Genomic DNA, 25,452 nt, shown 5'->3' with positions numbered 1-25,452 from the left:
TCCTCAATTATTTCTAGGTTTAGATAATCAGCCTCAAGTGTTGGAGAGATAGTCATTCCTTCCCCAAAGGACAAGAGTGAACCAGTTGCTAGTTTATGCCACAATCCGACAGCTTCTTGGTCACTTTTACTGACACCAGCTTTTTAATTCCAGATTGTTTTTTTAATTAAAATTGAATTGAAATTCTCAAACTGCCCGTGGTGGGATTTGAACTCTCATTCTCTGTGATTAATAATCCAGTAACATAACCGCTACCGTACCCCGTCGGATGCACTTATTTCCAAGTGTAAAAATGGGTCAGGGAGCAGGACAGAGGCGAGGAGGTGAGTGAGATCATGGTGTGAGATTAATCTCCTCGATTCCGAGGGACTGCCTATGATGATGGCAGGTCGAGTGGCAGTGACTTGTGGAATCCTCCTGCCTTGTGTTTAAAAACCTCCGAACTAACCGACAGAGAAACACACAGCAGGTAGAGTGCCTGTATGCCCGATGTAGAGTACTTATTCTTCCCCCTGCATAGGGACGCGTTCTCGGTCCACGGAGCCATTCGACAGGTCAGTAAACTCAGGCGTGGGGACACCCAAATATGCAAAGAGTTTGGAGGGGGACTGCTGAAGCCAACCAGCTAAGAGCCATTTGGTTTACTAACACAGAGCACCAGTTCGCTGTGTCCAGACAGGCTCATCCTATCTGTTAGGGGCCTGGCTTGAGTGGGAGTGGGAAGAATCAAAGCCTGCAGTGATAGGTCGATTCCCCTCCAGGTTTCATTAGTGAGTGAGATTGGCTGAGTGAATTCAATCTAGAACAACAACAACTTGCATTTATATAGCGCCTTTAACGTCGTAGAACATCCCAAGGCGCTTCACAGGAGCGTCATCAGAAACAATAGGACACCGAGCCACATAAGGAGATATTAGGGCAGGTGACCAAAAGCTTGGTAACAAAAGGTAGGTTTTAAGGGGCGTCGTACAGGAACAGAAAAGAAAGACGTGCATTTATATAACGCCTTTCACAACCTCAGGACGTCCCAAAGTACTTTACAGCCAATGAAGTACTTTCAAAGTGTAGTCACTGTTGTAATGTAGGAGGAAAGAGAGACAAAGAGGTTTAAGGAGGGAATTCCAGAGCTTGGGGCCTAGGCAGCTGAAGGCATGGCCGTCAATGGTGGAGCGAAGGAAAGCGGGGATGCTCAAGAGGCCAGTACTGGAGGAGCGCAGAGATCTCGGAGGGTTGTAGGGTGGAAGAGTTTTTATTTTATTCGTTCCTGGGATGTGAGCATTGCAGCAAGGCCAGCATTTATTGCCCATCCCTTATTGAGAAGGTGGTGATGAGCCGCCTTCTTGAACCGCTGCAGTCCGTGTGGTGAAGGTACTTCCCCAGTGCTGTTAGGGAGGGAGTTCCAGGATTTTGACCCAGCGACGATGAAGGAACGGCGATATATTTCCAAGTCAGGATGGTATGTGACTTGGAGGTGGTGGTGTTCCCATGCGCCTGCTGCCCTTGTCCTTCTAGGTGCTAGAGATCGCGGGTTTGGGAGGTGCTGCCAAAGAAGCCTTGGCGAGTTGCTGCAGTGCATCTTGTAGATGGTACACACTGCAGCCACAGTGCGCCGGTGGTGGAGGGGGTGAATATTTAAGATGATGGATGAGATGCCAATCAAGCGGCCTGCTATAAGAACATAAGAATTAGGAACAGGAGTAGGCCATCTAGCCCCTCGAGCCTGCTCCGCCATTCAACAAGATCATGGCTGATCTGGTCGTGGACTCAGCTCCATTTACCCGCCCGCTCCCCATAACCCTTAATTCCCTTATTGGTTAAAAATCTGTGACTTGAATACATTCAATGAGCTAGCCTCAACTGCTTTCTTGGGCAGAGAATTCCACAGATTCACAACCCTCTGGGAGAAGAAATTCCTTCTCAACTCGGTTTTAAATTGGCTCCCCCGTATTTTGAGGCTGTGCCCCCTAGTTCTAGTCTCCCCGACCAGTGGAAACAACCTCTCTGCCTCTATCTTGTCTATCCCTTTCATTATTTTAAATGTTTCTATAAGATCATCCCCTCATCCTTCTGAACTCCAAACTTTGTCCTGGATGCTGTTGAGCTTCTTGAGTGTTGTTGGAGCTGCATGCCCTCACCCAGCCATCACACTCCTGACTTGTGCCTTGTAGATGGTGGAAAGTCTTTGGGGAGTCAGGAGGTGAGACACTCGCCGTAGAATACTCAGCCTCTGAGTTGCTCTAGCAGCCAGTTATGTGGATGGTTCTATTGAGTTCCTGGACTAGCTACACAAAAGCTTTGGTGACGAGAGGGAGGTGTGATGGGACAAGCAAAACACTTCTCTGTACGATCTGCTCTCATTTCAATCATTTGCTCAGTGGGTAGCACTCTCGCCTCGAAGTCAGAAGGTTGTGGATTCAAATCCCACTCCAGAGACGTGAGCACATCAATCTAGGCTAACACTTGTAAGGATTGCACACTTTTACAGAAGGTACAGGAAGAGGCCACAAATAAAAAATGATTTAATACAAACTTTTGGGATTGACTGGACAAGGGAGAAAAAGGCGCCAGCCTGGAACAGGCGGTGACTCATCACCAATCTCTGCGGGTGAGAGCCAGACCTGTTTATGCCTAGAAACAACGGTGTTGATATAATTCATACAATCCCACCGAGGAGTCCCTGGATTGATTGGCCAGAGGGGGAAAAACAGTTCCCTCTGGAGATTACAAGTCTGCAAGAAACCAGGACAACAAAGGCGTGCATTTTTGGAGAACGGGGCACTTAAGATAAGGAGTTATCTCTTGCCCTGTAGGCTCCGTGTGAAAATTGGGGGCATCCAGGTCCATCATGGCAGTCAGTCAAACGGATCACCACAAACAACGAATCGATCCAGACACATTAACGGGAACCGCAGCTCAGCGGGTGATTTATTGATAAAATGGATATATATACATGAGCTGGGAGCAGCTCAATGGGGGTATTATTCATAAAATGGATATATATATACGAGCTGGAAGTAGCTCAGCGCGAACGAAAAGGAACGGACGAAGACAGAAGGAACGGAAGATAAGGGAATGACCAGAAGAGGGAACATCGAAGAGGGAACAACCGGTCACGGAACCAACGACCACGAACCTACAATCTACGATAACAGCAACTAACTGGACGGGTGATTGTATGTCTTCGCTCAGTTCTCTCAGAAGTTTAGTTCTGTAGTTTTTAGTTAGTTTTTGTGTAATAAAACTGACACTGGGTTAAGCCTAAACTTTGTGTCACCTGTAGTTCTTTCCTGTAATTCCCAAGGTCTACGAATCAGGGTAGAGTGGAAAACGAACACTCGACACACTCCAGTACAGTACAGAGGGAGTGCTGCAGTGTCGGAGGTGTCATTAAACCAAGGCCCTGCCTGCCCACTCAGCACTATCTGAAAAAAGAGCAGGGGAGTTCTCCAGATGTCCTGGCCAATATTTATTCTTCAACCAAAATCATTAAAACAGATGATCTGGTCATTTCTTCTTATTGCTGTTTGTGGGAGCTTGCTGTGCGCAAATTGACTGTTGCAATACCCTACATTACAATAGTGACTATACTTCAAAACTATTTCATTGGCTATGAATCATCCCAGAAACGAATAAGATAAAAGCTCTTCCAGCCCTACAACCCTCCGAGATCTCTGCGCTCCTCCAGTACTGATCTCTTGAGCATCCCCGATTTCCTTTGCTCCACCATCGACGGCTCTAAGCTCTGTAATTCCCTCCTTAAACCTCTTTGCCCCTCTCTCCTCCTACACTACAACAGTGACTACACTTCGAAAGTACTTCATTGGCTATAAGGCGCTTTGGGACATCCTGAGGTTGTGAAAGTCGCTATATAAATGCAAGTTCGTTCTTTCTTTTGCCAGGTTTAGTTGGATCAGAAAGTCGTGTAGCGATTCGGAGATGAGGGGGTTGCCATATGAAGATATTGAGTAGGTTGGGCCTATACATATTGGAGTTCAGAAGAATGAGAGGTGATCTTATCGGAACATATAAGATAATGAGGGGGCTGGACAAGATGGATGCAGAGAGGATATTTCCACTCATTGGGGAAACTAAAACTAGGGGACATAGTCTCAGAATAAGGGGCCACCCATTTAAAACTGAGATGAGGAGGAATTTCTTCTTTCAGAGGGTTGTAAATCTGTGGAATTCTCTGCCCCAGAGAGCTGTGGAGGCTGGGTCATTGAATATATTTAAGGTGGAGATAGACAGATTTTTGAACGATAAGGGAGTGAATGGTTATGGGGAGCGGGCAGGGAAGTGGAGCTGAGTCCATGATCAGATCAGCCATGATCTTATTAAATGGCGGAGCAGGCTCGAGGGGCCAAATGGCCGACTCCTGCTCCTATTTCTTATGTTCTTATGATTATGGTACTTAACCAATGGTCAAGTTCCAGCATAACAAGTTGTGAAGCCGGATTCAGTTGCTCGATTTGTTATTTATGGCCTCTCCATGTGGACCTCTCAATGACTGGAAACCACCTGCTTCTGTCACCCCGTCCCACGCCTCTCCCATCGCCCCATCGTATCCTGTGTAAACCCAACAGCCCGAACGAGAGGTCTTGAGGACTTACCCCTTTAGTGTTTCCTCAGTTGCTGTCAGGCCAGTGTCCGTCTGCCCGCGGGATACCTCCATTTCTCCACCGGTAAGCTCAGACTGAACGACGTGGCTGGGATCGGCCAGGGGAGCTTCCTTCTGAAGGTTCTGCTGTCGGGACAGCCCAGACTGGTCCATGCCTTGGTCACATTCCGCCTCAGATTTCTCAAGCTCTGCCTTGGCCTCCTGGGCGAGGTCCCCGGGCTGAGGTGACGGTGACTGGGCCACCAGCGGAGGTCCGAAGGGGTCACTTTGACTTGGTCGCAGGGCCGAAGGTTGAGCAGGGAGGTCGGAATGCTTTCCCGATTTCCACAGGGTGTCCCCCGTGCCAGGGAAGCCTGATGCATCCTGGGAGCGGTTGGCAGTCATCACCGAACGGAGCTGAGATGGCGACTGTGGAGGTGACAGCATATTGGAGAGCTTCTCGAACTGGCAGGACTGATCTGCAATCAGATTGCACCATGGTCATCAATCAACCAAATCAAACAGTCGACACAATAGATTGCTAACCATCTGCAGTAAACCCATGGAAAAGGCATTTCAGACCATGACTCCGATGTACGCTGCCCCAGAAAACTCTCTTACATCAGCAATAGAGTGGAATAGATGTGCAGCCCTCTTGGGTGTCTGTCAGCCATGGCTCTGTGGGTCGTAGGTTCAAGCCTCGCTCCAGAGACTTGAGCACATAATCCAGGCTGACACTCCCAGCGCAGTACTGAGGGAGTGCTGTACTGTCGGAGGTGCCGATTTTCAGATGAGACATTAAACTGGACTGAAATACAACGTTTGAGCTGCTGTACCTGGTTTTAACATGCTTTTAATTTGCTCTATGGGTAGGTAGAGGTTTTTAAATCACCATTATCACTGATGATGTACGCAAAAGATCCCGTGGCACGAGGGGAGTTCTTCCTGGTATCCTGGAAAATATTTATCCCTCAACCAATGTCACTAAAAACAGATTATCTGATCATTAATCTCAATGCTATTTGTGGGGGCTTGCTGTGTGCAGATTGGCTGCTGTGTTTCCTGTATTTCAACAGTGACTACACTTAAAAAAAAAGACTTTGACTGTAAAGCGCTTTGGGACGTCCTGAGGTTGCGAAAGGCGCTATAGAAATGCACGTCTTTCTATCTTAATATGAGGTAGCCAGTAAAGCGCACTCAATGTTTCTCAGTCAGGCCCTTTGAGAGTACAGCATGGGATGGGTGCAGATTGAAGCCCACACAGTAACAGTGTCAGGCAGGAGAAGCCATTCAGCCCATCTAGCCCACCTATCCACAGTTTCACCTCGGTGTATTTCTAATGGATCCCATTTGTTGACAGGAGCCTGTCTCGTTCCTTATTGAAACCCATGAAGGTGTCTTGTCCCACCAGCCATGCCAGTAATCTGTCCCACCTACAGACCATCCTTATGGACCAACTTTAGACATTCAATACCAAGCCTCCTGAATTACACTCACTTTTATTGCTGGACACTGATAGGAAGCTAGGGGGCTGCACTTTAGATTGGAGACTCCTTAGGGTGCTTCCCCCCTCCCCCGCCCCCCCACTCTGGGGTGCGAACAGAGACGCAATCCAACCGCAAATCCAGCCCCAGATTGAGATTGCTCAAACTCATCTGGCAAACACCGTGACCATCTGCCAGAAGGGACTGTCATCTGGTTATTCTGGGCTACGTTCCAAACCAGCTGACTGGGTCAAAAGGACAGTGTGCTAACCAACTGCGTGTGTTTTAGATATCCTAACCAAAGTCAATGTGTAACAAGCCCAGCATGGGAGGGGGCGGTTCTGGATTTAGTTTTGGGGAATGAAGCTGGGTAGGTGGAAGGGGTATTAGTGGGAGAGCACTTGGGTGCCAGTGACCATAATTCAGTCAGATTCAAGGTAGTTATGGATAAGGGCAAGAAGAGACCAGGAATAAAAGTCCCAAATTGGGGAAAAGCTAATTTTGCTAAGTTGAGGAGTGATTTGGCCACAGTGGACTGGAAACAGCTACTTGTGGGTAAATCAGTGTCGGAACAGTGGGAGGCATTCAAGGAGGAGATCCGGAAGGCTCAGGCCAAACATGTGCCCTTAAAGAAAAAGGCTGGGAAAAATAATTTAGAGCCCCCTGGATGTCTAGGGACTTACAGGAGAGGATTAAGAAAAAAAGGAAAGCTTATGTCATATACCAATGGCTAAATACTACAGAATCTTTGGAGGAATATACAAAGTTCAGAGGTAAAATTAAAAAGGATTTTAGAAATGCTAAGAGAGAGCATAAAAAATTCTTGGCACGCAATATTAAGGAAAACCCAAAGATGTTCTATAAATATATTAAGAGTAAGAGGGTAACTAAAGAAAGGGTAGAGCCTATTAGAGACCATGAGGGTAATCTTTGTGTGGAGGCGGAAGATGTTGGTAGGGTTCTTAACGAATACTTTGCATCTGTTTTCACAAAGAAAAGGGGCAATGCAGATACTGCTGTCGAGGAGGAGTGTGATATTCTGGATGAAATAAATATAGTGAGAGAGAAGGTATTAAGGGGGTTAGCAGCTTTGAAAGTGGATACGTCCCCAGGCCTGGATGAAATGCATCCCAGGTTGTTGAGCGAAATAAAAGAGGAAATAGCAGAGGCCTTGACAATCATTTTCTAGTCCTCTTTTGACTTGGGCATGGTGCTGGAAGACTGCAGGACTGCTAATATGATACCCTTGTTTAAGAAGGGAGAAAGGGATAGGCCGAGTAATTACAGGCCTGTCAGCCTAACCTCAGTGGTGGGAAAATTATTGGAAAAATTCCTGAAGGACAAGATAAATCTACATTTAGAAAGGCAAGGATTAATCAGGGACAGTCAGCACAGATTTGTTAAGGGAAGATCGTGTTTGACTAACCTGATTGAATATTTTGAGGAGGTAACCAAGAGGGTCGTTGAGGGTAGTGCGTACGACTTAGTGCATATGGACTTTAGCAAAGCTTTTGATAAGGTCCCACACGGTAGACTGGTCACGAAGGTTATGGGACTGTCATCTGGTTATTCTGGGCTGCGTTTCAAACCAGCTGACTGGGTCAAAAGGACAGTGTGCTAACCAACTGCGAGTGCTTTACATATCCTAACCAAAGTCAGTATGTAACAAGCCCAGCTTGGCTTAGAGATAGGAAGCAAAGGGTAATGGTTGATGGATGTTTTTGTGACTGGAAGGATGCTTGCACTGGGGTTCCGCAGGGCTCAGTACTGGATCCCTTGCTTTTTGTGGTATATATCAATGACCTAGATTTGAATATAGGGAGTATGATTAAGAAGTTTGCAGATGACACTAAAATTGGCTGTGTGGTTGATAATGAAGAGGAAAGTCATGGACTGCAGGAGGATATCGATCTACTGGTCAGATGGGCAGAACAGTGGCAAATGGAATTTAATTCAGAGAAGTGTGAGGTGATGCATTTTGGGAGGGCTAACAAGGAAAGGGTCGGCCAATTAATAGTGTAGATGAACAAAGGGACCTTGGAGTGCTTGTCCACAGATCCCTGAAAGTAGCAGGCCAGGTGGATAAGGTGGTTAAGAAGGCATACGGAATGCTTGCCTTTATTGGCCACGGCATAGAATACAAGAGCAGGGAGGTTATGCTTAAATTGTATAATACTCTAGTTAGGGCACAGCTGGAGTACTGCGTGCCGTTCTGGTTGACGTATTATAGGAAGGACATGATTACACTGGAGAGGATGAAGAGGAGAGTTATTTGGATGCTGCCTGGAATGGAGAATCTTAGTTATGAGGACAGATTGGATAGGCTGGGTTTTTTCTCATTGGAACAGAGGAGGCTGAGAGGAGACCTCATTGAGGTGTATAATATTTTGAGGGGACTGGATATAATGGATAGCAAGGGCCTATTTCTCTTGGTGGAGGGGTCAATTACGAGGGGGCATAGTTTTAAGGTGGTTGGTGGAAGGTTCAGAGGGGATTTGAGGGGAGGCTTCTTCACGCAGAGGATTGTGGGGATTTGGAACTCGCTGCCTGGAAGGGTGGTGGATGCAGAAACCCTCAGCACATTTAAAAAGTGCACTTGGATGTGCACTTGAAGTACCATAACCTGCAGGGTTACGGACCTAGAGCTGGTAATTGGGATTAGACTGGATAACCTCTTGTTGGCCGGCGCAGATACGATGGTAAGTACTTCAGGGAATCCAAAAAGGCCAGGGTGATCTCCTGAACTAGTTTCGATCGCCTGGATGGGTCGGAGAGGAATTTTCCCAGATTTCTTTCCCCAATTGGCCTGGTTTTTTGCCTCTCCCAGGAGATCACATGGCTCCGGTTGGGGTGGAATGTCGAATGTTTTGATGTAAGGACTGACGCAGTTGTGTAGGGGGCGGACCGGTTGGGCTGGGTGCTCTTGACCTGTCCGCCATTGTTCATTGTTCATAGGTTTATATGTAACCTTCAGGTCTGCTGACCGAGGGCCGTGCGGCTCTTTGTCGGCCGGTGCGGACAAGATGGGCCGGAATGGCCCCCTTCTGCGCTGTAAACTTCTACCTCTCTATCTTTCTACAGGGTCCAGCTCAGCAATGGCATTAACGTACTGAATTCTCAATGTGTAGATCTAACCTCAAATTGCTGTTTGTTCACCCTCAGTGTTAGCTTTGAAATGGCGCTTTGACGGAAGTGATAAAAAAAGGGCATCGAGGGGGGGAGCGAGAGGTATCGGGAATGGTACTGGAGAGCTGGGCAGGGTAAAACATTGATGGAAGTGGTGGAATGGAAGCTGTTGGGTCCACGGGCCTTTTCACTCTGAGGGAGCCACCTTGGGGCTTGTTCATTCGGGGCCAGACCTTCTTGTGCTTCCAATGGGTGCAATTGGCAAGAGGTTGTAGAGAGGAGTTAGAGAACAGAAGAGGGAGCAGAGATGACTGGACAAAAACACTGAAGAAATGGAAGCAACCATTAAAATGGCACCAAATAAGTTTGCATGACAGGTCAAAGCCAAAGCAACCCCAAGCTTCGCAGTATAAAGCGAAAATTATTTTATGCTGAATTTAAGTTCTTTAATCACAGCATCAAAAGTGGGGTTTACTGAAAGTAATATTCAATCCCATTAATGTATGTCTTCCTTCGTGTTTAAAATAAGTTCAACCTTCACACACAGTTAGGGTTCATTGTCATTCACCTAGAAACTGTCTGTTTAAGAAGTTTAAAAAAAATTGGGCATCGCTGGCAAGGCCGGCATTTATTGCCCATCCCTAATTGCCCTTGAGATGGTGGTGGCGAGCCGCCGCTTTGAACCGCTGCGGTCCATGTGGTGAAGGTACTCCCACAGTCCTGTTAAGGAGGGAGTTCCAGGATTCTGAGGCAGTGACGATGGAGGAACGTCGATATTGTGATGATCTGGAATGCACTGCCTGACAGGGCGATGGTAACAAATTCAATTGTACCTTTACAAAAAGGAATTGGATAAATACTAACAAAGGAACACTGTGCAGTGCAATGGGGAAAGAGCAGGGGGAGTGGGACTAATTGGATCACTCTGTCAAAGAGCCGGCACGAGCACGATGGGCCAAATGGCCTCCTTCTGTGCCATGAGATTCTATACTGTGGATTGGGGAAATTGATGGGATTGAAGGCCGATAAATCCCCAGGGCCTGATGGACTGCATCCCAGAGTACTTAAGGAGGTGGCCTTGGAAATAGCGGATGCATTGACAGTCATTTTCCAACATTCCATTGACTCTGGATCAGTTCCTATCGAGTGGAGGGTAGCCAATGTAACCCCACTTTTTAAAAAAGGAGTGAGAGAGAAAGCAGGGAATTATAGACCGGTCAGCCTGACCTCAGTAGTGGGTAAAATGATGGAATCAATTATTAAGGATGTCATAGCAGCGCATTTGGAAAATGGTGACATGATAGGTCCAAGTCAGCATGGATTTGTGAAAGGGAGATCATGCTTGACAAATCTTCTGGAATTTTTTGAGGATGTTTCCAATAAAGTGGACAAAGGAGTACCAGTTGATGTGGTATATTTGGACTTTCAGAAGGCTTTCGACAAGGTCCCACACAGGAGATTAATATGCAAAGTTAAAGCACATGGGATTGGGGGTAGTGTGCTGACATGGATTGAGAACTGGTTGTCAGACAGGAAGCAAAGAGTAGGAGTAAATCGGTACTTTTCGGAATGGCAGGCAGTGACTAGTGGGGTACCGCAGGGTTCTGTGCTGGGGCCCCAGCTGTTTACATTGTACATTAATGATTAGACGAGGGGATTAAATGTAGTATCTCCAAATTTGCAGATGACACTAAGTTGGGTGGCAGTGTGAGCTGCGAGGAGGATGCTATGAGGCTACAGAGTGACTTGGATAGGTTAGGTGAGTGGGCAAATGCGTGGCAGATGAAGTATAATGTGGATAAATGTGAGGTTATCCACTTTGGTGGTAAAAACAGAGAGACAGACTATTATCTGAATGGTGACAGATTAGGAAAAGGGAAGGTGCAACGAGACCTGGGTGTCATGGTACATCAGTCATTGAAGGTTGGCATGCAGGTACAGCAGGCGGTTAAGAAAGCAAATGGCATGTTGGCCTTCATAGCGAGGGGATTTGAGTACAGGGGCAGGGAGGTGTTGCTACAGTTGTACAGGGCCTTGGTGAGGCCACACCTGGAGTATTGTGTACAGTTTTGGTCTCCTAACTTGAGGAAGGACATACTTGCTATTGAGGGAGTGCAGCGAAGATTCACCAGACTGATTCCCGGGATGGTGGGACTGACCTATCAAGAAAGACTGGATCAACTGGGCTTGTATTCACTGGAGTTCAGAAGAGTGAGAGGGGACCTCATAGAAACGTTTAAAATTCTGACGGGTTTGGACAGGTTGGATGCAGGAAGAATGTTCCCAATGTTGGGGAAGTCCAGAACCAGGGGTCACAGTCTAAGGATAAGGGGTAAGCCATTTAGGACCGAGATAAGGAGAAACTTCTTCACCCAGAGAGTGGTGAACCTGTGGAATTCTCTACCACAGGAAGTAGTTGAGGCCAATTCACTAAATATATTCAAAAGGGAGTTAGATGAAGTCCTTACTACTCGGGGGATCAAGGGGTATGGCGTGAAAGCAGGAAGTGGGTACTGAAGTTTCATGTTCAGCCATGAACTCGTTGAATGGCGGTGCAGGCTAGAAGGGCTGAATGGCCTGCTCCTGCACCTATTTTCTATGTTTCTATGTTTCTATACGTTCAAGTCAGGAAGGTGTGTTGAGGGAAACTGGGAGGTGATGGTGCCCCTGGGACATTGGTGCTCTTGCCCTTCTAGGTGGTGGAGATTTCAGGGGAAAGGGGTGCTGTCAAAGTAACCTTGAGATCCTGGAGTGTAGCCTGCAGATGGTACAATAGGTAGCCCCATTGCCCCAATGGTGGAGGGCCTGGGTATCGAACCCACTGCCAGGGGCACTAATCAAGCAAAGTGCCCAGCGAGGGACTGGCCCAGTTGGCTCATTTGTAATTCATAAATGACTGCAAGATTAAATCGTTACAAGGAAAAAGACCCCAAACCCTAAACTTCTTGAAGACCATTCTCTCGAGGGACTGAAAGGGCTTTGAAGGAAATGGGGAGCAGGTCCATGTCCTCTGACTGAGAAGCAGCTACTGTGGGCGCACCTCGTTCAATGAAACTATAGCACAACAGAAAGGAACTACACAAACACGCGTGCTTGCACAGTGTTAAGTTAACAGGTAAACGTTAGACCCGGCCTCTATCTCGCTCTCTCTCTCGCTCTGTCTCTTGCGGAGTGACACAGTCGCCCAGCGTCACCAGCAAAGCAAGACATTAGCACAACTTACGCTCCGTGTTCAGGCTCCAGTTGGTTGGTTTGGGAGGTACGGATGGGTACTTGGGCGCAGGCTGGGGAGATGGCTTGTCACGACTGTCCTCCTTGGCGGCGGCAGTGAAGGCGGTGACGGCGGTGGAGTCAAGGAGTTGGGCAACGGGCGTTGCCGATGGCTCTGCTTCCGGAGAAGGCGGGACTTTGCGATCGTGGCAGTCTCCAGGCGTTTCTACAGCACGCGTTCCTGGAGTTCAAGCACAGAGCAACAAATTAAAGGCCGCACAGAGCAAAGCTATCATCTCTGCGCCCCCGGGGGCCCATCGCGGAAGCACTAGGCGGTGGGGGTGAAGAGCACAATCCTTCACTCACCGAATCGGAGGCTATCGGTGCTGGGAAATGAGGATCTTTCTTTGCACCCCCAATGCTGCCACTAAATCTTTCACACAAATCATAGAGAACACAGCCCAGTTGCATCGGCACATCACACTTCAATCCCCTGCATCCAGCAGTCTAGTATCAGACTCAAGCACCCTTAATATCTGCGTCTCTAATCTTCCGTTGGTTCCTTCTGCTGTTGGGATTTACTCCACTCCGTTATACGGACGGCCTCTGTCCCTACCCGAGGCTTCAATTTAAATGAATATTCTGTATTTAACTCACCTAACCCATTTAGTTTGTTTATGTGTTCCCATGGTAAGGGACTCAAGGGAAAGGGCACAAGTGGAGTTGAGGTCGAAGATCAGCCATGATCGTATTAAATGGCGGAGCAGGCTCGAGGGGCCGATCATGGCTGATGTTCTCATGTTCTTCAGGTACCCCATGGAGTGAAGACTCTGGGCTGTGTCTTTGTCATTCCAGCCGGCGCCAAGGCACTAGGGGACACCTGATTTTGCTGAGATTCGGTCTCATTGGGAGGGGCTGTGATGGTGGAGAGGGTGGGGTGGGGTGGTCATCTCTGGGGGAGTTTCCAGGCTTCCCCTGGCCCCTGCCCAGCACACCCTTTGAAGGTGTCAGTGGAATTAAGAACAGCTCAGAGATGGAACGCGATCCCCCACCCCCAAACCCCGCCCCCGCCCTCCAGGCCCCCACAGGACCCTTCCTGTTAAAAGGTCGTTGATTCCTGAGGCGATCGATTACCTCGGAAGCTGCCCCACCTGCGGCACTGGGAGCTGAGGGGTGGTGAAAGCGTACCTAGTCAGTGGGCGCAACCTGGTCAGTGGCCACGACTTGGGCCATGGTCAGTGGGCAGTACTTGGGCCACGGTCAATGGGCACGACTTGGGCCATGGTCAGTGGGCATGATTGGGCCACGGTCAGTGGGCATGACTTGGGCCATGGTCAGTGGGCAGGACTTGGGCCATGGTCAGTGGGCAGGACTTGGGCCATGGTCAGTGGGCATGACTTGGGCCATGGTCAGTGGGCACGACCTGGGCCATGGTCAGTGGGCAGGACTTGGGCCATGGTCAATGGGCATGACTTGGGCCATGGTCAGTGGGCATGACTTGGGCCATGGTCAGTGGGCATGACTTAGGCCATGGTCAGTGGGCAGTACTTGGGCCATGGTTAGTGGGCACGACTTGGGCCATGGTCAGTGGACAGTACTTGGGCCATGGTCAGTGGGCATGACCTGGGCCATGGTCAGTGTGCATGACTTGGGCCATGGTCAGTGGGCAGGACTTGGGCCATGGTCAGTGGGCAGTACTTGGGCCATGGTCAGTGGGCACGAGCTGGGCCATGGTCAGTGGGCAGTACTTGGGCTATGGTCAGTGGGCATGTCTTGGGCCATGGTCAGTGGGCATGACTTGGGCCATGGTCAGTGGGCAGGACTTGGGCCATGGTCTGTGGGCAGTACTTGGGCTATGGTCAGTGGGCATGACCTGGGCCATGGTCAGTGTGCACGACTTGGGCCATGGTCAGTGGGCAGGACTTGGGCCATGGTCAGTGGGCATGACTTGGGCCATGGTCAATGGGCATGACTTGGGCCATGGTCAGTGGGCATGACTTGGGCAATGGTCAGTGGGCATGACTTAGGCCATGGTCAGTGGGCAGGACTTGGGCCATGGTTAGTGGGCACGACTTGGGCCATGGTCAGTGGGCACGACCTGGGCCATGGTCAGTGGGCAGGACTTGGGCCATGGTCAGTGGGCAGAACTTGGGCCATGGTCAGTGAGCATGACTTGGGCCATGGTCAGTGGGCATGACTTGGGCCATGGTCAGTGGGCAGGACTTGGGCCATGGTCAGTGAGCATGACTTGGGACATGGTCAGTGAGCATGACTTGGGCCATGGTCAGTGGGCATGACTTAGGCCATGGTCAGTGGGCAGGACTTGGGCCATGGTTAGTGGGCACGACTTGGGCCATGGTCAGTGGGCACGACCTGGGCCATGGTCAGTGGGCAGGACTTGGGCCATTGTCAGTGGGCAGGACTTGGGCCATGGTCAGTGAGCATGACTTGGGCCATGGTCAGTGGGCATGACTTGGGCCATGGTCAGTGGACAGTACTTGGGCCATGGTCAGTGAGCATGACTTGGGCCATGGTCAGTGAGCATGACTTGGGCCATGGTCAGTGGACAGTACTTGGGCCATGGTCAGTGAGCATGACTTGGGCCATGGTCAGTGAGCATGACTTGGGCCATGGTCAGTGGGAAGGACTTGGGCCATGGTCAGTGGGCACGACCTGGGCCATGGTCAGTGGGCAGGACTTGGGCCATGGTCAGTGGGCAGGACTTGGGCCATGGTCAGTGAGCATGACTTGGGCCATGGTCAGTGGGCATGACTTGGGCCATGGTCAGTGGACAGTACTTGGGCCATGGTCAGTGAGCATGACTTGGGCCATGGTCAGTGAGCATGACTTGGGCCATGGTCAGTGGGAAGGACTTGGGCCATGGTCAGTGGGCAGGACTTGGGCCATGGTCAGTGGGCATGACCTGGGCCATGGTCAGTGGGCAGGACTTGGGCCATGGTCAGTGGGCAGGACTTGGGCCATGGTCAGTGAGCATGACTTGGGCCATGGTCAGTGGGCAGGACTTGGGCCATGGTCAGTGGGCACGACCTGGGCCATGGTCAGTGGGCAGGACTTGGGCCATGGTCAGTGGGCAGGACTTGGGCCATGGTCAGTGAGCATGACCTGGGCCATGGTCAGTGGGCATAACCTGGGCCATGGTCAGTGGGATCGACCTGGGCCATGGTCAGTGGGCATAACCTGGGCCATGGTCAGTTGGCACGACCTGGGCCATGGTCAGTGGGCACGACTTGGGCCATGGTCAGTGGGCAGTACTTGGCCCATGGTCAGTGGGCATGACCTGGGCCACGGTCAGTGAGCACGACTTGGGCCATCGTCAGTGGGCACGACCTGGGCCATGGTCAGTGGGCAGTACTTGGGCCATGGTCAGTGGGCATGACCTGGGCCACGGTCAGTGAGCACGACTTGGGCCATCGTCAGTGGGCACGACCTGGGCCATGGTCAGTGGGCAGTACTTGGGCCATGGTCAGTGGGCATGACCTGGGCCATGGTTAGTGGCCATGACTTAGGCCATGGTCAGTGGGCAGGACTTGGGCCATGGTTAGTGGGCCACGACTTGGGCCATGTTCAGTGGGCACGACCTGGGCCATGGTCAGTGGGCAGGACTTGGGCCATGGTCAGTGGGCAGGACTTGGGCCATGGTCAGTGAGCATGACTTGGGCCATGGTCAGTGGGCATGACTTGGGCCATGGTCAGTAGGCAGGACTTGGGCCATGGTCAGTGGACAGTACTTGGGCCATGGTCAGTGAGCATGACTTGGGCCATGGTCAGTGAGCATGACTTGGGCCATGGTCAGTGGGAAGGACTTGGGCCATGGTCAGTGGGCAGGACTTGGGGGCCATGGTCAGTGGGCATGACCTGGGCCATGGTCAGTGGGCAGGACTTGGGCCATGGTCAGTGGGCAGGACTTGGGCCATGGTCAGTGGGCAGGACTTGGGCCATGATCAGTGGGCAGGACTTGGGCCATGGTCAGTGAGCATGACTTGGGCCATGGTCAGTGGGCAGGACTTGGGCCATGGTCAGTGGGCAGGACTTGGGTTATGGTCAGTGGGCATGACCTGGGCCATGGTCAGTGTGCACGACTTGGGCCATGGTCAGTGGGCAGGACTTGGGCCATGGTCAGTGGGCATGACTTGGGCCATGGTCAGTGGGCATGACCTGGGCCATGGTCTGTGTGCACGACTTGGGCCATGGTCAGTGGGCAGGACTTGGGCCATGGTCAGTGGGCACGACCTGGGCCATGGTCAGTGGGCATGACTTGGGCCATGGTCAGTGGGCACGAGCTGGGCCATGGTCAGTGGGCACGACCTGGGCCATGGTCAGTGGGCACGACTTGGGCCATGGTCAGTGTGCAGTACTTGGACCATGGTCAGTGGGCACGACCTGGGCCATGGTCAGTGGGCGTAACCTGGGCCATGGTCAGTGGGCAGTACTTGGGCCATGGTCAGTGGGCATGACCTGGGCCACGGTCAGTGAGCACGACTTGGGCCATCGTCAGTGGGCACTACCTGGGCCATGGTCAGTGGGCATTACCTGGGCCATGGTTAGTGGGCATGACCTGGGCCATGGTCAGTGGGCACGACCTGGGCCATGGTCAGTGGGCACGACTTGGGCCATGGTCAGTGTGCAGTACTTGGACCATGGTCAGTGGGCACGACCTGGGCCATGGTCAGTGGGCATAACCTGGGCCATGGTCAGTGGGCACGACCTGGGCCATGGTCAGTGGGCACTACCTGGGCCATGGTCAGTGGGCACGACCTGGGCCATGGTCAGTGGGCACGACTTGGGCCATGGTCAGTGGGCAGTACTTGGGCCATGGTCAGTGGGCATGACCTGGGCCACGGTCAGTGGGCAGGACTTGGGCCATGGTCAGTGGGCAGGACTTGGGCCATGGTCAGTGGACAGTACTTGGGTTATGGTCAGTGGGCATGACCTGGGCCATGGTCAGTGTGCACGACTTGGGCCATGGTCAGTGGGCAGGACTTGGGCCATGGTCAGTGGGCATGACTTTGGCCATGGTCAGTGTGCAGTATTTGGGCCATGGTCAGTGGGCACGAGCTGGGCCATGGTCAGTGCGCAGTACTTGGGCCATGGTCAGTGGGCATTACCTGGGCCATGGTCAGTGGGCATGACCTGGGCCATGGTCAGTGGGCACGACTTGGGCCATGGTCAGTGTGCAGTACTTGGACCATGGTCAGTGGGCACGACCTGGGCCATGGTCAGTGGGCACGACTTGGGCCATGGTCAGTGGGCAGTACTTGGGCCATGGTCAGTGGGCATGACCTGGGCCACGGTCAGTGGGCAGGACTTGGGCCATGGTCAGTGGGCAGGACTTGGGCCATGGTCAGTGGACAGTACTTGGGTTATGGTCAGTGGGCATGACCTGGGCCATGATCAGTGGGCACGACCTGGGCCATGGTCAGTGGGCAGGACTTGGGCCATGATCAGTGGGCACGACCTGGGCCATGGTCAGTGGGCATGACTTGGGCCATGGTCAGTGGGCAGGACTTGGGCCATGGTCAGTGGGCAGTACTTGGGCCATGGTCAGTGGGCACGACCTGGGCCATGGTCAGTGGGCAGTACTTGGGCCATGGTCAGTGGGCATGACCTGAGCCATGGTCAGTGGGCATGACCTGGGCCATGGTCAGTGGGCACGACCTGGGCCATGGTCAGTGGGCACGACTTGGGCCATGGTCAGTGTGCAGTACTTGGACCATGGTCAGTGGGCACGACCTGGGCCATGGTCAGTGGGCACGACTTGGGCCATGGTCAGTGGGCAGTACTTGGACCATGGTCAGTGGGCATGACCTGGGCCATGGTCAGTGGGCACGACCTGGGCCATGGTCAGTGGGCACGACTTGGGCCATGGTCAGTGTGCAGTACTTGGACCATGGTCAGTGGGCACGACCTGGGCCATGGTCAGTGGGCATAACCTGGGCCATGGTCAGTGGGCACGACCTGGGCCATGGTCAGTGGGCACGACTTGGGCCATGGTCAGTGGGCAGTACTTGGGCCATGGTCAGTGGGCATGACCTGGGCCACGGTCAGTGAGCACGACTTGGGCCATCGTCAGTGGGCACGACCTGGGCCATGGTCAGTGGGCAGTACTTGGGCCATGGTCAGTGGGCATGACCTGGGCCACGGTCAGTGAGCACGACTTGGGCCATCGTCAGTGGGCACGACCTGGGCCACCGATGGCCCACTACTCACAAACTGTACTGCTCCCCAACCACATAAGAACATAAGAAATAGGAGCAGTAGTAGGCCATTCGGCCCCTCGAGCCTACTTCGCCATTTAACGGCTGATCTTCTACCTCAACTCCACTTTCCTGCACTATCCCCATATTCCTTGATTCCCTTATGGAATAAAAAAAAGAAAACATTTCCTTAAGGATGGAAATGAACCCCCATCCCACAATTTGGATCAAGGTCTGGGCATCCTCACTTGGGTGCATGTACAGTCCCACCAGAATCGCACTCCTGCTGACAGAGCAATCTGTTGGAATCACGGGGACAAGGTTATCCTGATCTTAGGCCATCCTCCCTTATAGTCAAAATCGTTCTTTCGTTTTTCCTCATCTCCATCTCCTGTCCAACGTGTGCGGAATCCTAATTTGTTTTTCATTTATTCGTTCCTGGGATGTGGGTGTCGCTGGCAAGGCCGGCATTTATTGCCCATCCCTAATTGCCCTTGAGAATGTGGTGGTGAGCCGCCTTCTTGAACCGCTGCAGTCCGTGTGGTGAAGGTACTCCCACAGGGCTGTTAGGGAGGCCGTTGGAGGAATGGCGATACATTTCCAAATCAGGATGGTGTGTAACTTGGAGGGGAACTTGGAGGTGGTGGTGTTCCCATGCGCCTGCTGCCCTTGTCCTTCTAAGTGGTAGAGGTCGCGGGTTTGGGAGGTGCTGCCGAAGAAGCCTTGGCGAGTTGCTGCAGTGCACCTTGTAGATGGTACACACTGCAGCCACGGTGCGCCGGTGGTGGAGGGAGTGAGTGTTGAAGGTGGTGGATGGGGTGCCGATCAAGCGGGTTGCTTTGTCCTGGATGGTGTCGAGCTTCTTGAGTGTTGTTGGAGCTGCACTCCTCCAGGCAAGTGGAGAGTATTCCATCACATTCCTGACTTATGCCTTGCAGATGGTGGAAAGGCATTGGGGAATCAGGAGTTGAGACAATTGCTGCAGAATACCCAGCCTCTGACCCACTCTGTGATGACTGGAATTGTGAGCTGTACTCTCGGCGAGGCTTCGCCAGCGCTGTGCACAACCTCAGTATGCACGCTAACACTCCGAAGCTCCGTCTGCATATATCTGGCTGTGCTACGAGCTGTTAAACTTGTCTAGACATCAACAGCAACAGGTCCAGCTTTACTCTCAGGCCCTTCATGGAGTCTCACTTTCCCCATCCAATTCCACTCATTTTGAACTTGTCTCATTTCACGAAAACGTCGGTCAGTTTTGCCTTTATTTGCCTCTGTTAAATGTAATTTGCCATTGATCCGCACAATTACGGAATGATTCAATTCCTTCTTCAAATTGCTTAGTTGTGTCTTCTCACCCAACTGCGCTCCCTCCATTAGCATCTTTTCGGAATTTGATAGTCCTGCGTGGGCTTCAGTAACCATGTCCATTTTTGTGTACATTAAAAACAACATACTGTGGTGGGACTGCATTTAGCACCTTCCCCAGTCAGACATTACACCTCTCGTTGAAACTCGGTTTCCTCTCTTCCAATCAACGCCACCCCCAGTCACATACGCGGCCTTGAATTCTCATGGTTTTCATGCTACATCTTGCCAAAGTCTCTGAAAGTCCAGCAGGTTATGGAGTTCCACTCTCTATTTTCCGTCGTCTTCAAAGTCACAGGAGGTTTGCTAGGCGCCATCTCCCCCTACTAAAGGCAGGCCGACTATCTCCATCGCTAGTATATCCTCCAACCTACCTAGCAATAATCGCAGCCTTCATTCAGAGTAAAGCTCCCTCTACTCCCCTATGGCTCCCTATACCAGGAATGAGGGGAGGGGCGGGGCTTCAGTTATGGGGAGAGACTGGAGAAACTGGGATTGTTCTCCGTCAAGCAGAGAAGGGTAAGGGGAGATTAATTGGAGGTGTTCAAAATCATGAAGGGTTTTGATGGAGTAAATAAGCAGAAATATGGCAGGACGGTCGGTAACCAGAGAGCACAGATTTAAGGTAATTGGATAAAGGGGGAGATGAGCAGAATGTCTGCACGCAGCGAGTTGTTGTGATCTGGAATGCACTGCCTGAAAGGGAGGTGGAAGCAGATACAATAGTAACTTTTAAAAGGGAATTGGATAAATATTTGAAGGGGAAAAATTTGAAGGGCAATGGGGAAAAGGGAATGGGACTAATTGGACAGCTCTTTCAAAGGGCCGGCACAGGCATGATGGGCTGAATTGCCCCCCCCCCCGTTGTGCTGTAAGATTGTGTGATTCTACTTTTAGCTTTCAATTAACATTTGGTAACCAAATATGTTTACAGTTTGGTTGTGATGATTTTGGAACGCTTGGCAAACAAATGCTGAAATCCAGTCATTCACCTTACTCAAAAAAACAACATGGCTGCTGGGTGCAAAGTGTTGGTCATAGTTCAACTACCAGATGTCAATTATGGGATGTTCTCATTTCACATGTAATCAGGGTGTTGGATCATTCCAGAGCCTGTCCTTATTTTCGATTTTTGCCAACAAAACAGATTGCCAAGTGCGCTATTTTGCTGACTAACCACAAACCTAGTCATGAGGGAACAGGTGCCATCAGCCCCTTATAAATAGAGCGAATGAATGTCTAAACAACGTCACGGTGCGTCTCTCTTTGAATCACTTATATGATCTACACCCAGAGAAATGTAGCTGAGCGAGCTATTGGTCATTGGGAGGTCATCGGGAACAATGGAACTTGTACAAAGTGCACGAATGGAGATCCGCTCTCGGTACATGGGCGGAAGGGTGGTCCGTACCTCTGCGGTCTACCCATCTTTCTCCACCACATTCCCAGGGCATGGGGACCTCCTCCGCTATGCACCATGTACCGTGCTTCAAATATCCACCCTCTGCTATTTCTACATCGCCATTTACACTTCCTCTGGACCCATCTTTCGTTTCTTTACATGTCCCATTACCACCTTCTTGCACCATCATCACTTTTGTCCCGTAATCTCTCCTGCCTGCCACCCAATCACGGACCTTCCCTTCTGTTTTCTTCCTTCTCCCCTGTTTTTTACTTTTATTATTTATGACAGACTTCAGTGACGTGGATAGACTGGAGAAGCTGGGGTTGTTCTCCTTCGAGCACAGAAGGTTGAGAGGAGATTTGTGTTCAAAATCAGGAGGGGTCTGGACAGAGTAGACAGAGAGAAACTGTTCCCATTGGTGGAAGGGTCGAGAACCAGAGGACACAGATTTAAGGTGATTGGCAAAAGGGCTAAAGCCGATGTAAGAACAATCTTTTGTACGCAGCGAGTGGTTAGGATCTGGAATGCACTGCCTGAAAGGGTGGTGGAGGCAGACTCAATCTAATCTTTCAAAAGGGAGTTGCAGTTGTGCTCCCAAAGCAGTGACAGGATCGGTCCAAGTCAGTATGGATTTATAAAGGGGAAAACTCATGCTTGACAAATCTTCTGGAGTTTTTTGAGGATGTAACTAGTAGAGTGGACAAGGGAGAACCAGTGGATGTGGTGTATTTGGACTTTCAAAAGGCTTTTGACAAGGTCCCACACAAGAGATTGGTGTGCAAAATCAAAGCACATGGTATTGGGGGTAATAAACTGACGTGGCTAGAGAACTGGTTGGCAGACAGGAAGCAGAGAGTCGGGATAAACGGGTCCTTTACAGAATGGCAGGTAGTGACTAGTGGGATGCCGCAGGGCTCAGTGCTGGGACCCCAGCTCTTTACAATATACATTAATGATTTAGATGAAGGAATTGAGTGTAATATCTCCAAGTTTGCAGATGACACTAAACTGGGTGGCAGTGTGAGCTGTGAGGTGGATGCTAGGAGGCTGCAGGGTGACTTGGATAGGTTAGGTGAGTGGGCAAATGCATGGCAGATGCAGTATAATGTGGATAAATGTGAGGTTATCCACTTTGGTGGCAAAAACGCGAAGACAGAATATTATCTGAATGGCGGCAGATTAGGAAAAGGGGAGGTGCAACAAGACCTGGGTGTCATGGTTCATCAGTCATTGAAAGTTGGCATACAGGTACAGCAGGCGGTGAAGAAGGCAAAATGGTATGTTGGCCTTCATAGCAAGGGGATTTGAGTATAGGAGCAGGGAGGTCTTACTGCAGTTGTACAGGGACTTAGTGAGGCCTCACCTGGAATATTGTGTTCAGTTTTGGTCTCCTAATCTGAGGAAGGACATTCTTGCTATTGAGGGAGTGCAGCAAAGGTTCACCAGACTGATTCCCGGGATGGCAGGACTGACATATGAGGAGAGACTGGACCAACTGGGCCTTTATACATTGGAGTTTAGAAGGATGAGAGGGGATCTCTTAGAAACATATAAGATTCTGACGGGATGGGACAGGTTAGATGCGGGTAGAATATTCCCGATGTTAGGGAAGTCCAGAACCAGGGGACACAGTCTTAGGATAAGGGGTAGGCCATTTAGGACTGAGATGAGGAGAAACTTCTTCACTCAGAGAGTTGTTAACCTGTGGAATTCCCTGCCGCAGAGAGTTGTTGATGCCAGTTCATTGGATATATTCAAGAGGGAGTTAGATATGGCCCTTACGGTTAAGGGGATCAAGGGGTATGGAGAGAAAGCAGGAAAGGGGTACTGAGGGAATGATCAGCCATGATCTTATTTAATGATGGTGCAGGCTCGAATGGCCGAATGGCCTACTCCTGCACCTATTATCTATGTTTCTATGTTTCTATGAGTTGGATAAGTAGCTGAAAGAAAACAATTTGTAGGGCTAAGGGGAAAGGACGGGGGAGTGGGACTAGCTGAGGTGCCCCAACATTCAAGTCCAAGTCATTGATATATACCACAAAAAGCAAGGAACCCAGCACTGAGCCCTGCGGAACCCCACTGGATGCAGATTTCCAGTCACAAAAACACCCATCAACCATTACCCTTTGCTTCCTGCCTCCGAGCCAATTTTGGATCCAACTTGCCCTCTTTCTTCCCCTCAGTTTTCTCCACTTGCGGCCCATGCTCAGATGGAGCTGCTCATTCGAACACATTGCACCAACACAGACAGACCATCAAGTCACTCCACACCAGCACTGGCCACCAGCAATGAGTCTCTGGACACTCCGATTAGTAACGGCCCTTCTGACCTTGCTCGGTAAAGCATGGGGAGGGAAGCCCAGTGGCTCGTAGTTCAGAGATCGCAAGGCCAGGGAAGCTTCTGGATTGTCATAAAAATCCACCAAGTTCGCTCACTAGTGTCCTCCTGCTAAACCCGACCTGGTCTGGCCTACGCACGACTCACTGAATAATGCAGCACAGAAGGAGGACAATCAGCCCAAAGAGCTATCCAATTATAAAAGAACATAAAAAGCAGGAGTAGACCATACAGCCCCTCGAGCCTGCTTCGCCATTTAATACGATCATTGCTGATCCGATCATGGACTCAGCTCGACTTCCCCGCCCGCTCCCCTTAACCCCCTTATCTCCTTATCGTTTAAGAAACTGTCTATTCCTGTCTTAAATTTATTTAATGTCCCAGCTTCCACAGCTCTCTGAGGCAGTGAATTCCACAGATTTACAACCCTCTGAAAGAAGAAATTCCTCCTCATCTCTGTTTTAAATGGGCGGCCCCTCATTCTCAGATCATGCCCTCTAGTTCTCGTCTCCCCCATCAATGGAAACATCCTCTCTGCATCCACCTTATCAAGCCCCTTCATAATCTTATACGTTTCGAATTGGTCCCATTCCCCCATTGCCATGGACCTATCCAATTCCCTTTTGAAAGTCACTGTTGAATCTGCTTCCACCATCCTTTCAAGCAGTGCGTTCCAGATCAAAGCAACCCGCTGTGCAGAAACAAAATCTGCTCATCTACGCCTCTGTTTCTTTTGCCAATTATCCTAAATCGGTGCCCTCTGGTTCCCGGCCCTCCTGCTACTGAAAACAGTTTCTCTTTATTTGCTCCAGCAAAGCCCTTCACAATTTTGAACATCCCCGTCAAATCCCCTCTTTCTTAACCCTTCTCTGCTCGAAGGAGAGCAATGCGGGCAGCTCTCCACTCATCATAATTCACTCTGAAGTGAAGCATCAAATTGTGAAGCAGTGCCGGGCCAGCTTACCCCTGAGGGTGTGCATTGGAGACCCATCCACCCTGTAGCACACAGTGTGCTGACAGTGCCTTGACTCACCTCCTGCGCGATCCAAGCATGTTCCAGTCACCTCATTTAAAGTATTACCTGTCTGGTGCGTCGCAGTGGTTGTGTCCGTAGAACCAGCGTCGGCTGTGCTTTCTATCACTGGTTCTACTCTGATGGGTATAGCGTGTATAGTGCTTCCATTCCTGAATGTCACCTCAGTGTTTCCATCTTGCAACAAGAAAGGAGAGTTTAAACGAGGGGACATTGCATTATAACGGCACAACTCATCTTGTGGCCATGACAGCAGGGCCAGATTTGATACATCAACAACTCGTGTTTATTTAAGAACATAAGAACTAGGAACAGGAGTCGGCCATTCGGCCCCTCGAGCCTGCTCCACCATTCAATACGATCATGGCTGATCTTCGACTTCAACTCCACCTTCTCGCACCATCCCCTCATCCCTTAATTCCCTTTGTTTCCAAAAATGTATCAACCTCTGTCTTGAATATATTCAACATATAGCACCTTTAACATAGTAAGGCATTTCACAGGATCATTACCAAACAAAAATATGACACCGAGTCAGATATTAGGGCAGGTGACCAAAAGCTTGGTCAAAGAGGTAGGTTTTAAGGAGTGTCTTCAAGGAGGAGAGAGGGGTAGAGAGGCGGAGGGAGTTCCAGAGCTTGGGGCCCAGGCAGCTGAAGGCAGGGCGCCAATG

The 25,452-nt window shown here is 50.6% G+C and overlaps 1 protein-coding gene and 1 long non-coding RNA gene across 5 annotated transcripts in view; one reads left to right on the top strand and one right to left on the bottom strand.

Moving 5' to 3' along the window:
- The window catches only part of LOC139272931 (phosphatase and actin regulator 2-like), a 187,955-nt gene that overhangs the window by 53,859 nt on the left and 108,644 nt on the right, over positions 1–25,452 (bottom strand). For all 4 annotated transcript variants that reach the window (XM_070889060.1, XM_070889057.1, XM_070889058.1 and 1 more), the window contains 3 exons: positions 24,828–24,956; positions 12,431–12,658; positions 4,611–5,076 (listed from right to left, as the gene is read on the bottom strand). In XM_070889060.1, coding sequence (XP_070745161.1) covers positions 4,611–5,076; positions 12,431–12,658; positions 24,828–24,956 — 823 coding nt within the window. The remainder of the gene's footprint in view (positions 1–4,610; positions 5,077–12,430; positions 12,659–24,827; positions 24,957–25,452) is intronic.
- The window catches only part of LOC139272932 (uncharacterized), a 111,563-nt gene that overhangs the window by 75,855 nt on the left and 10,256 nt on the right, over positions 1–25,452 (top strand). The gene's annotated exons all lie outside the window — the stretch shown is intronic.

Source organism: Pristiophorus japonicus, chromosome 9 (assembly GCF_044704955.1).
Source record: "Pristiophorus japonicus isolate sPriJap1 chromosome 9, sPriJap1.hap1, whole genome shotgun sequence".
Classification (NCBI taxonomy): Eukaryota; Metazoa; Chordata; class Chondrichthyes; family Pristiophoridae; genus Pristiophorus; species Pristiophorus japonicus.
Note: the sequence above shows the minus strand (reverse complement) of the source record. Positions and strands in the feature narration are given on the sequence as shown.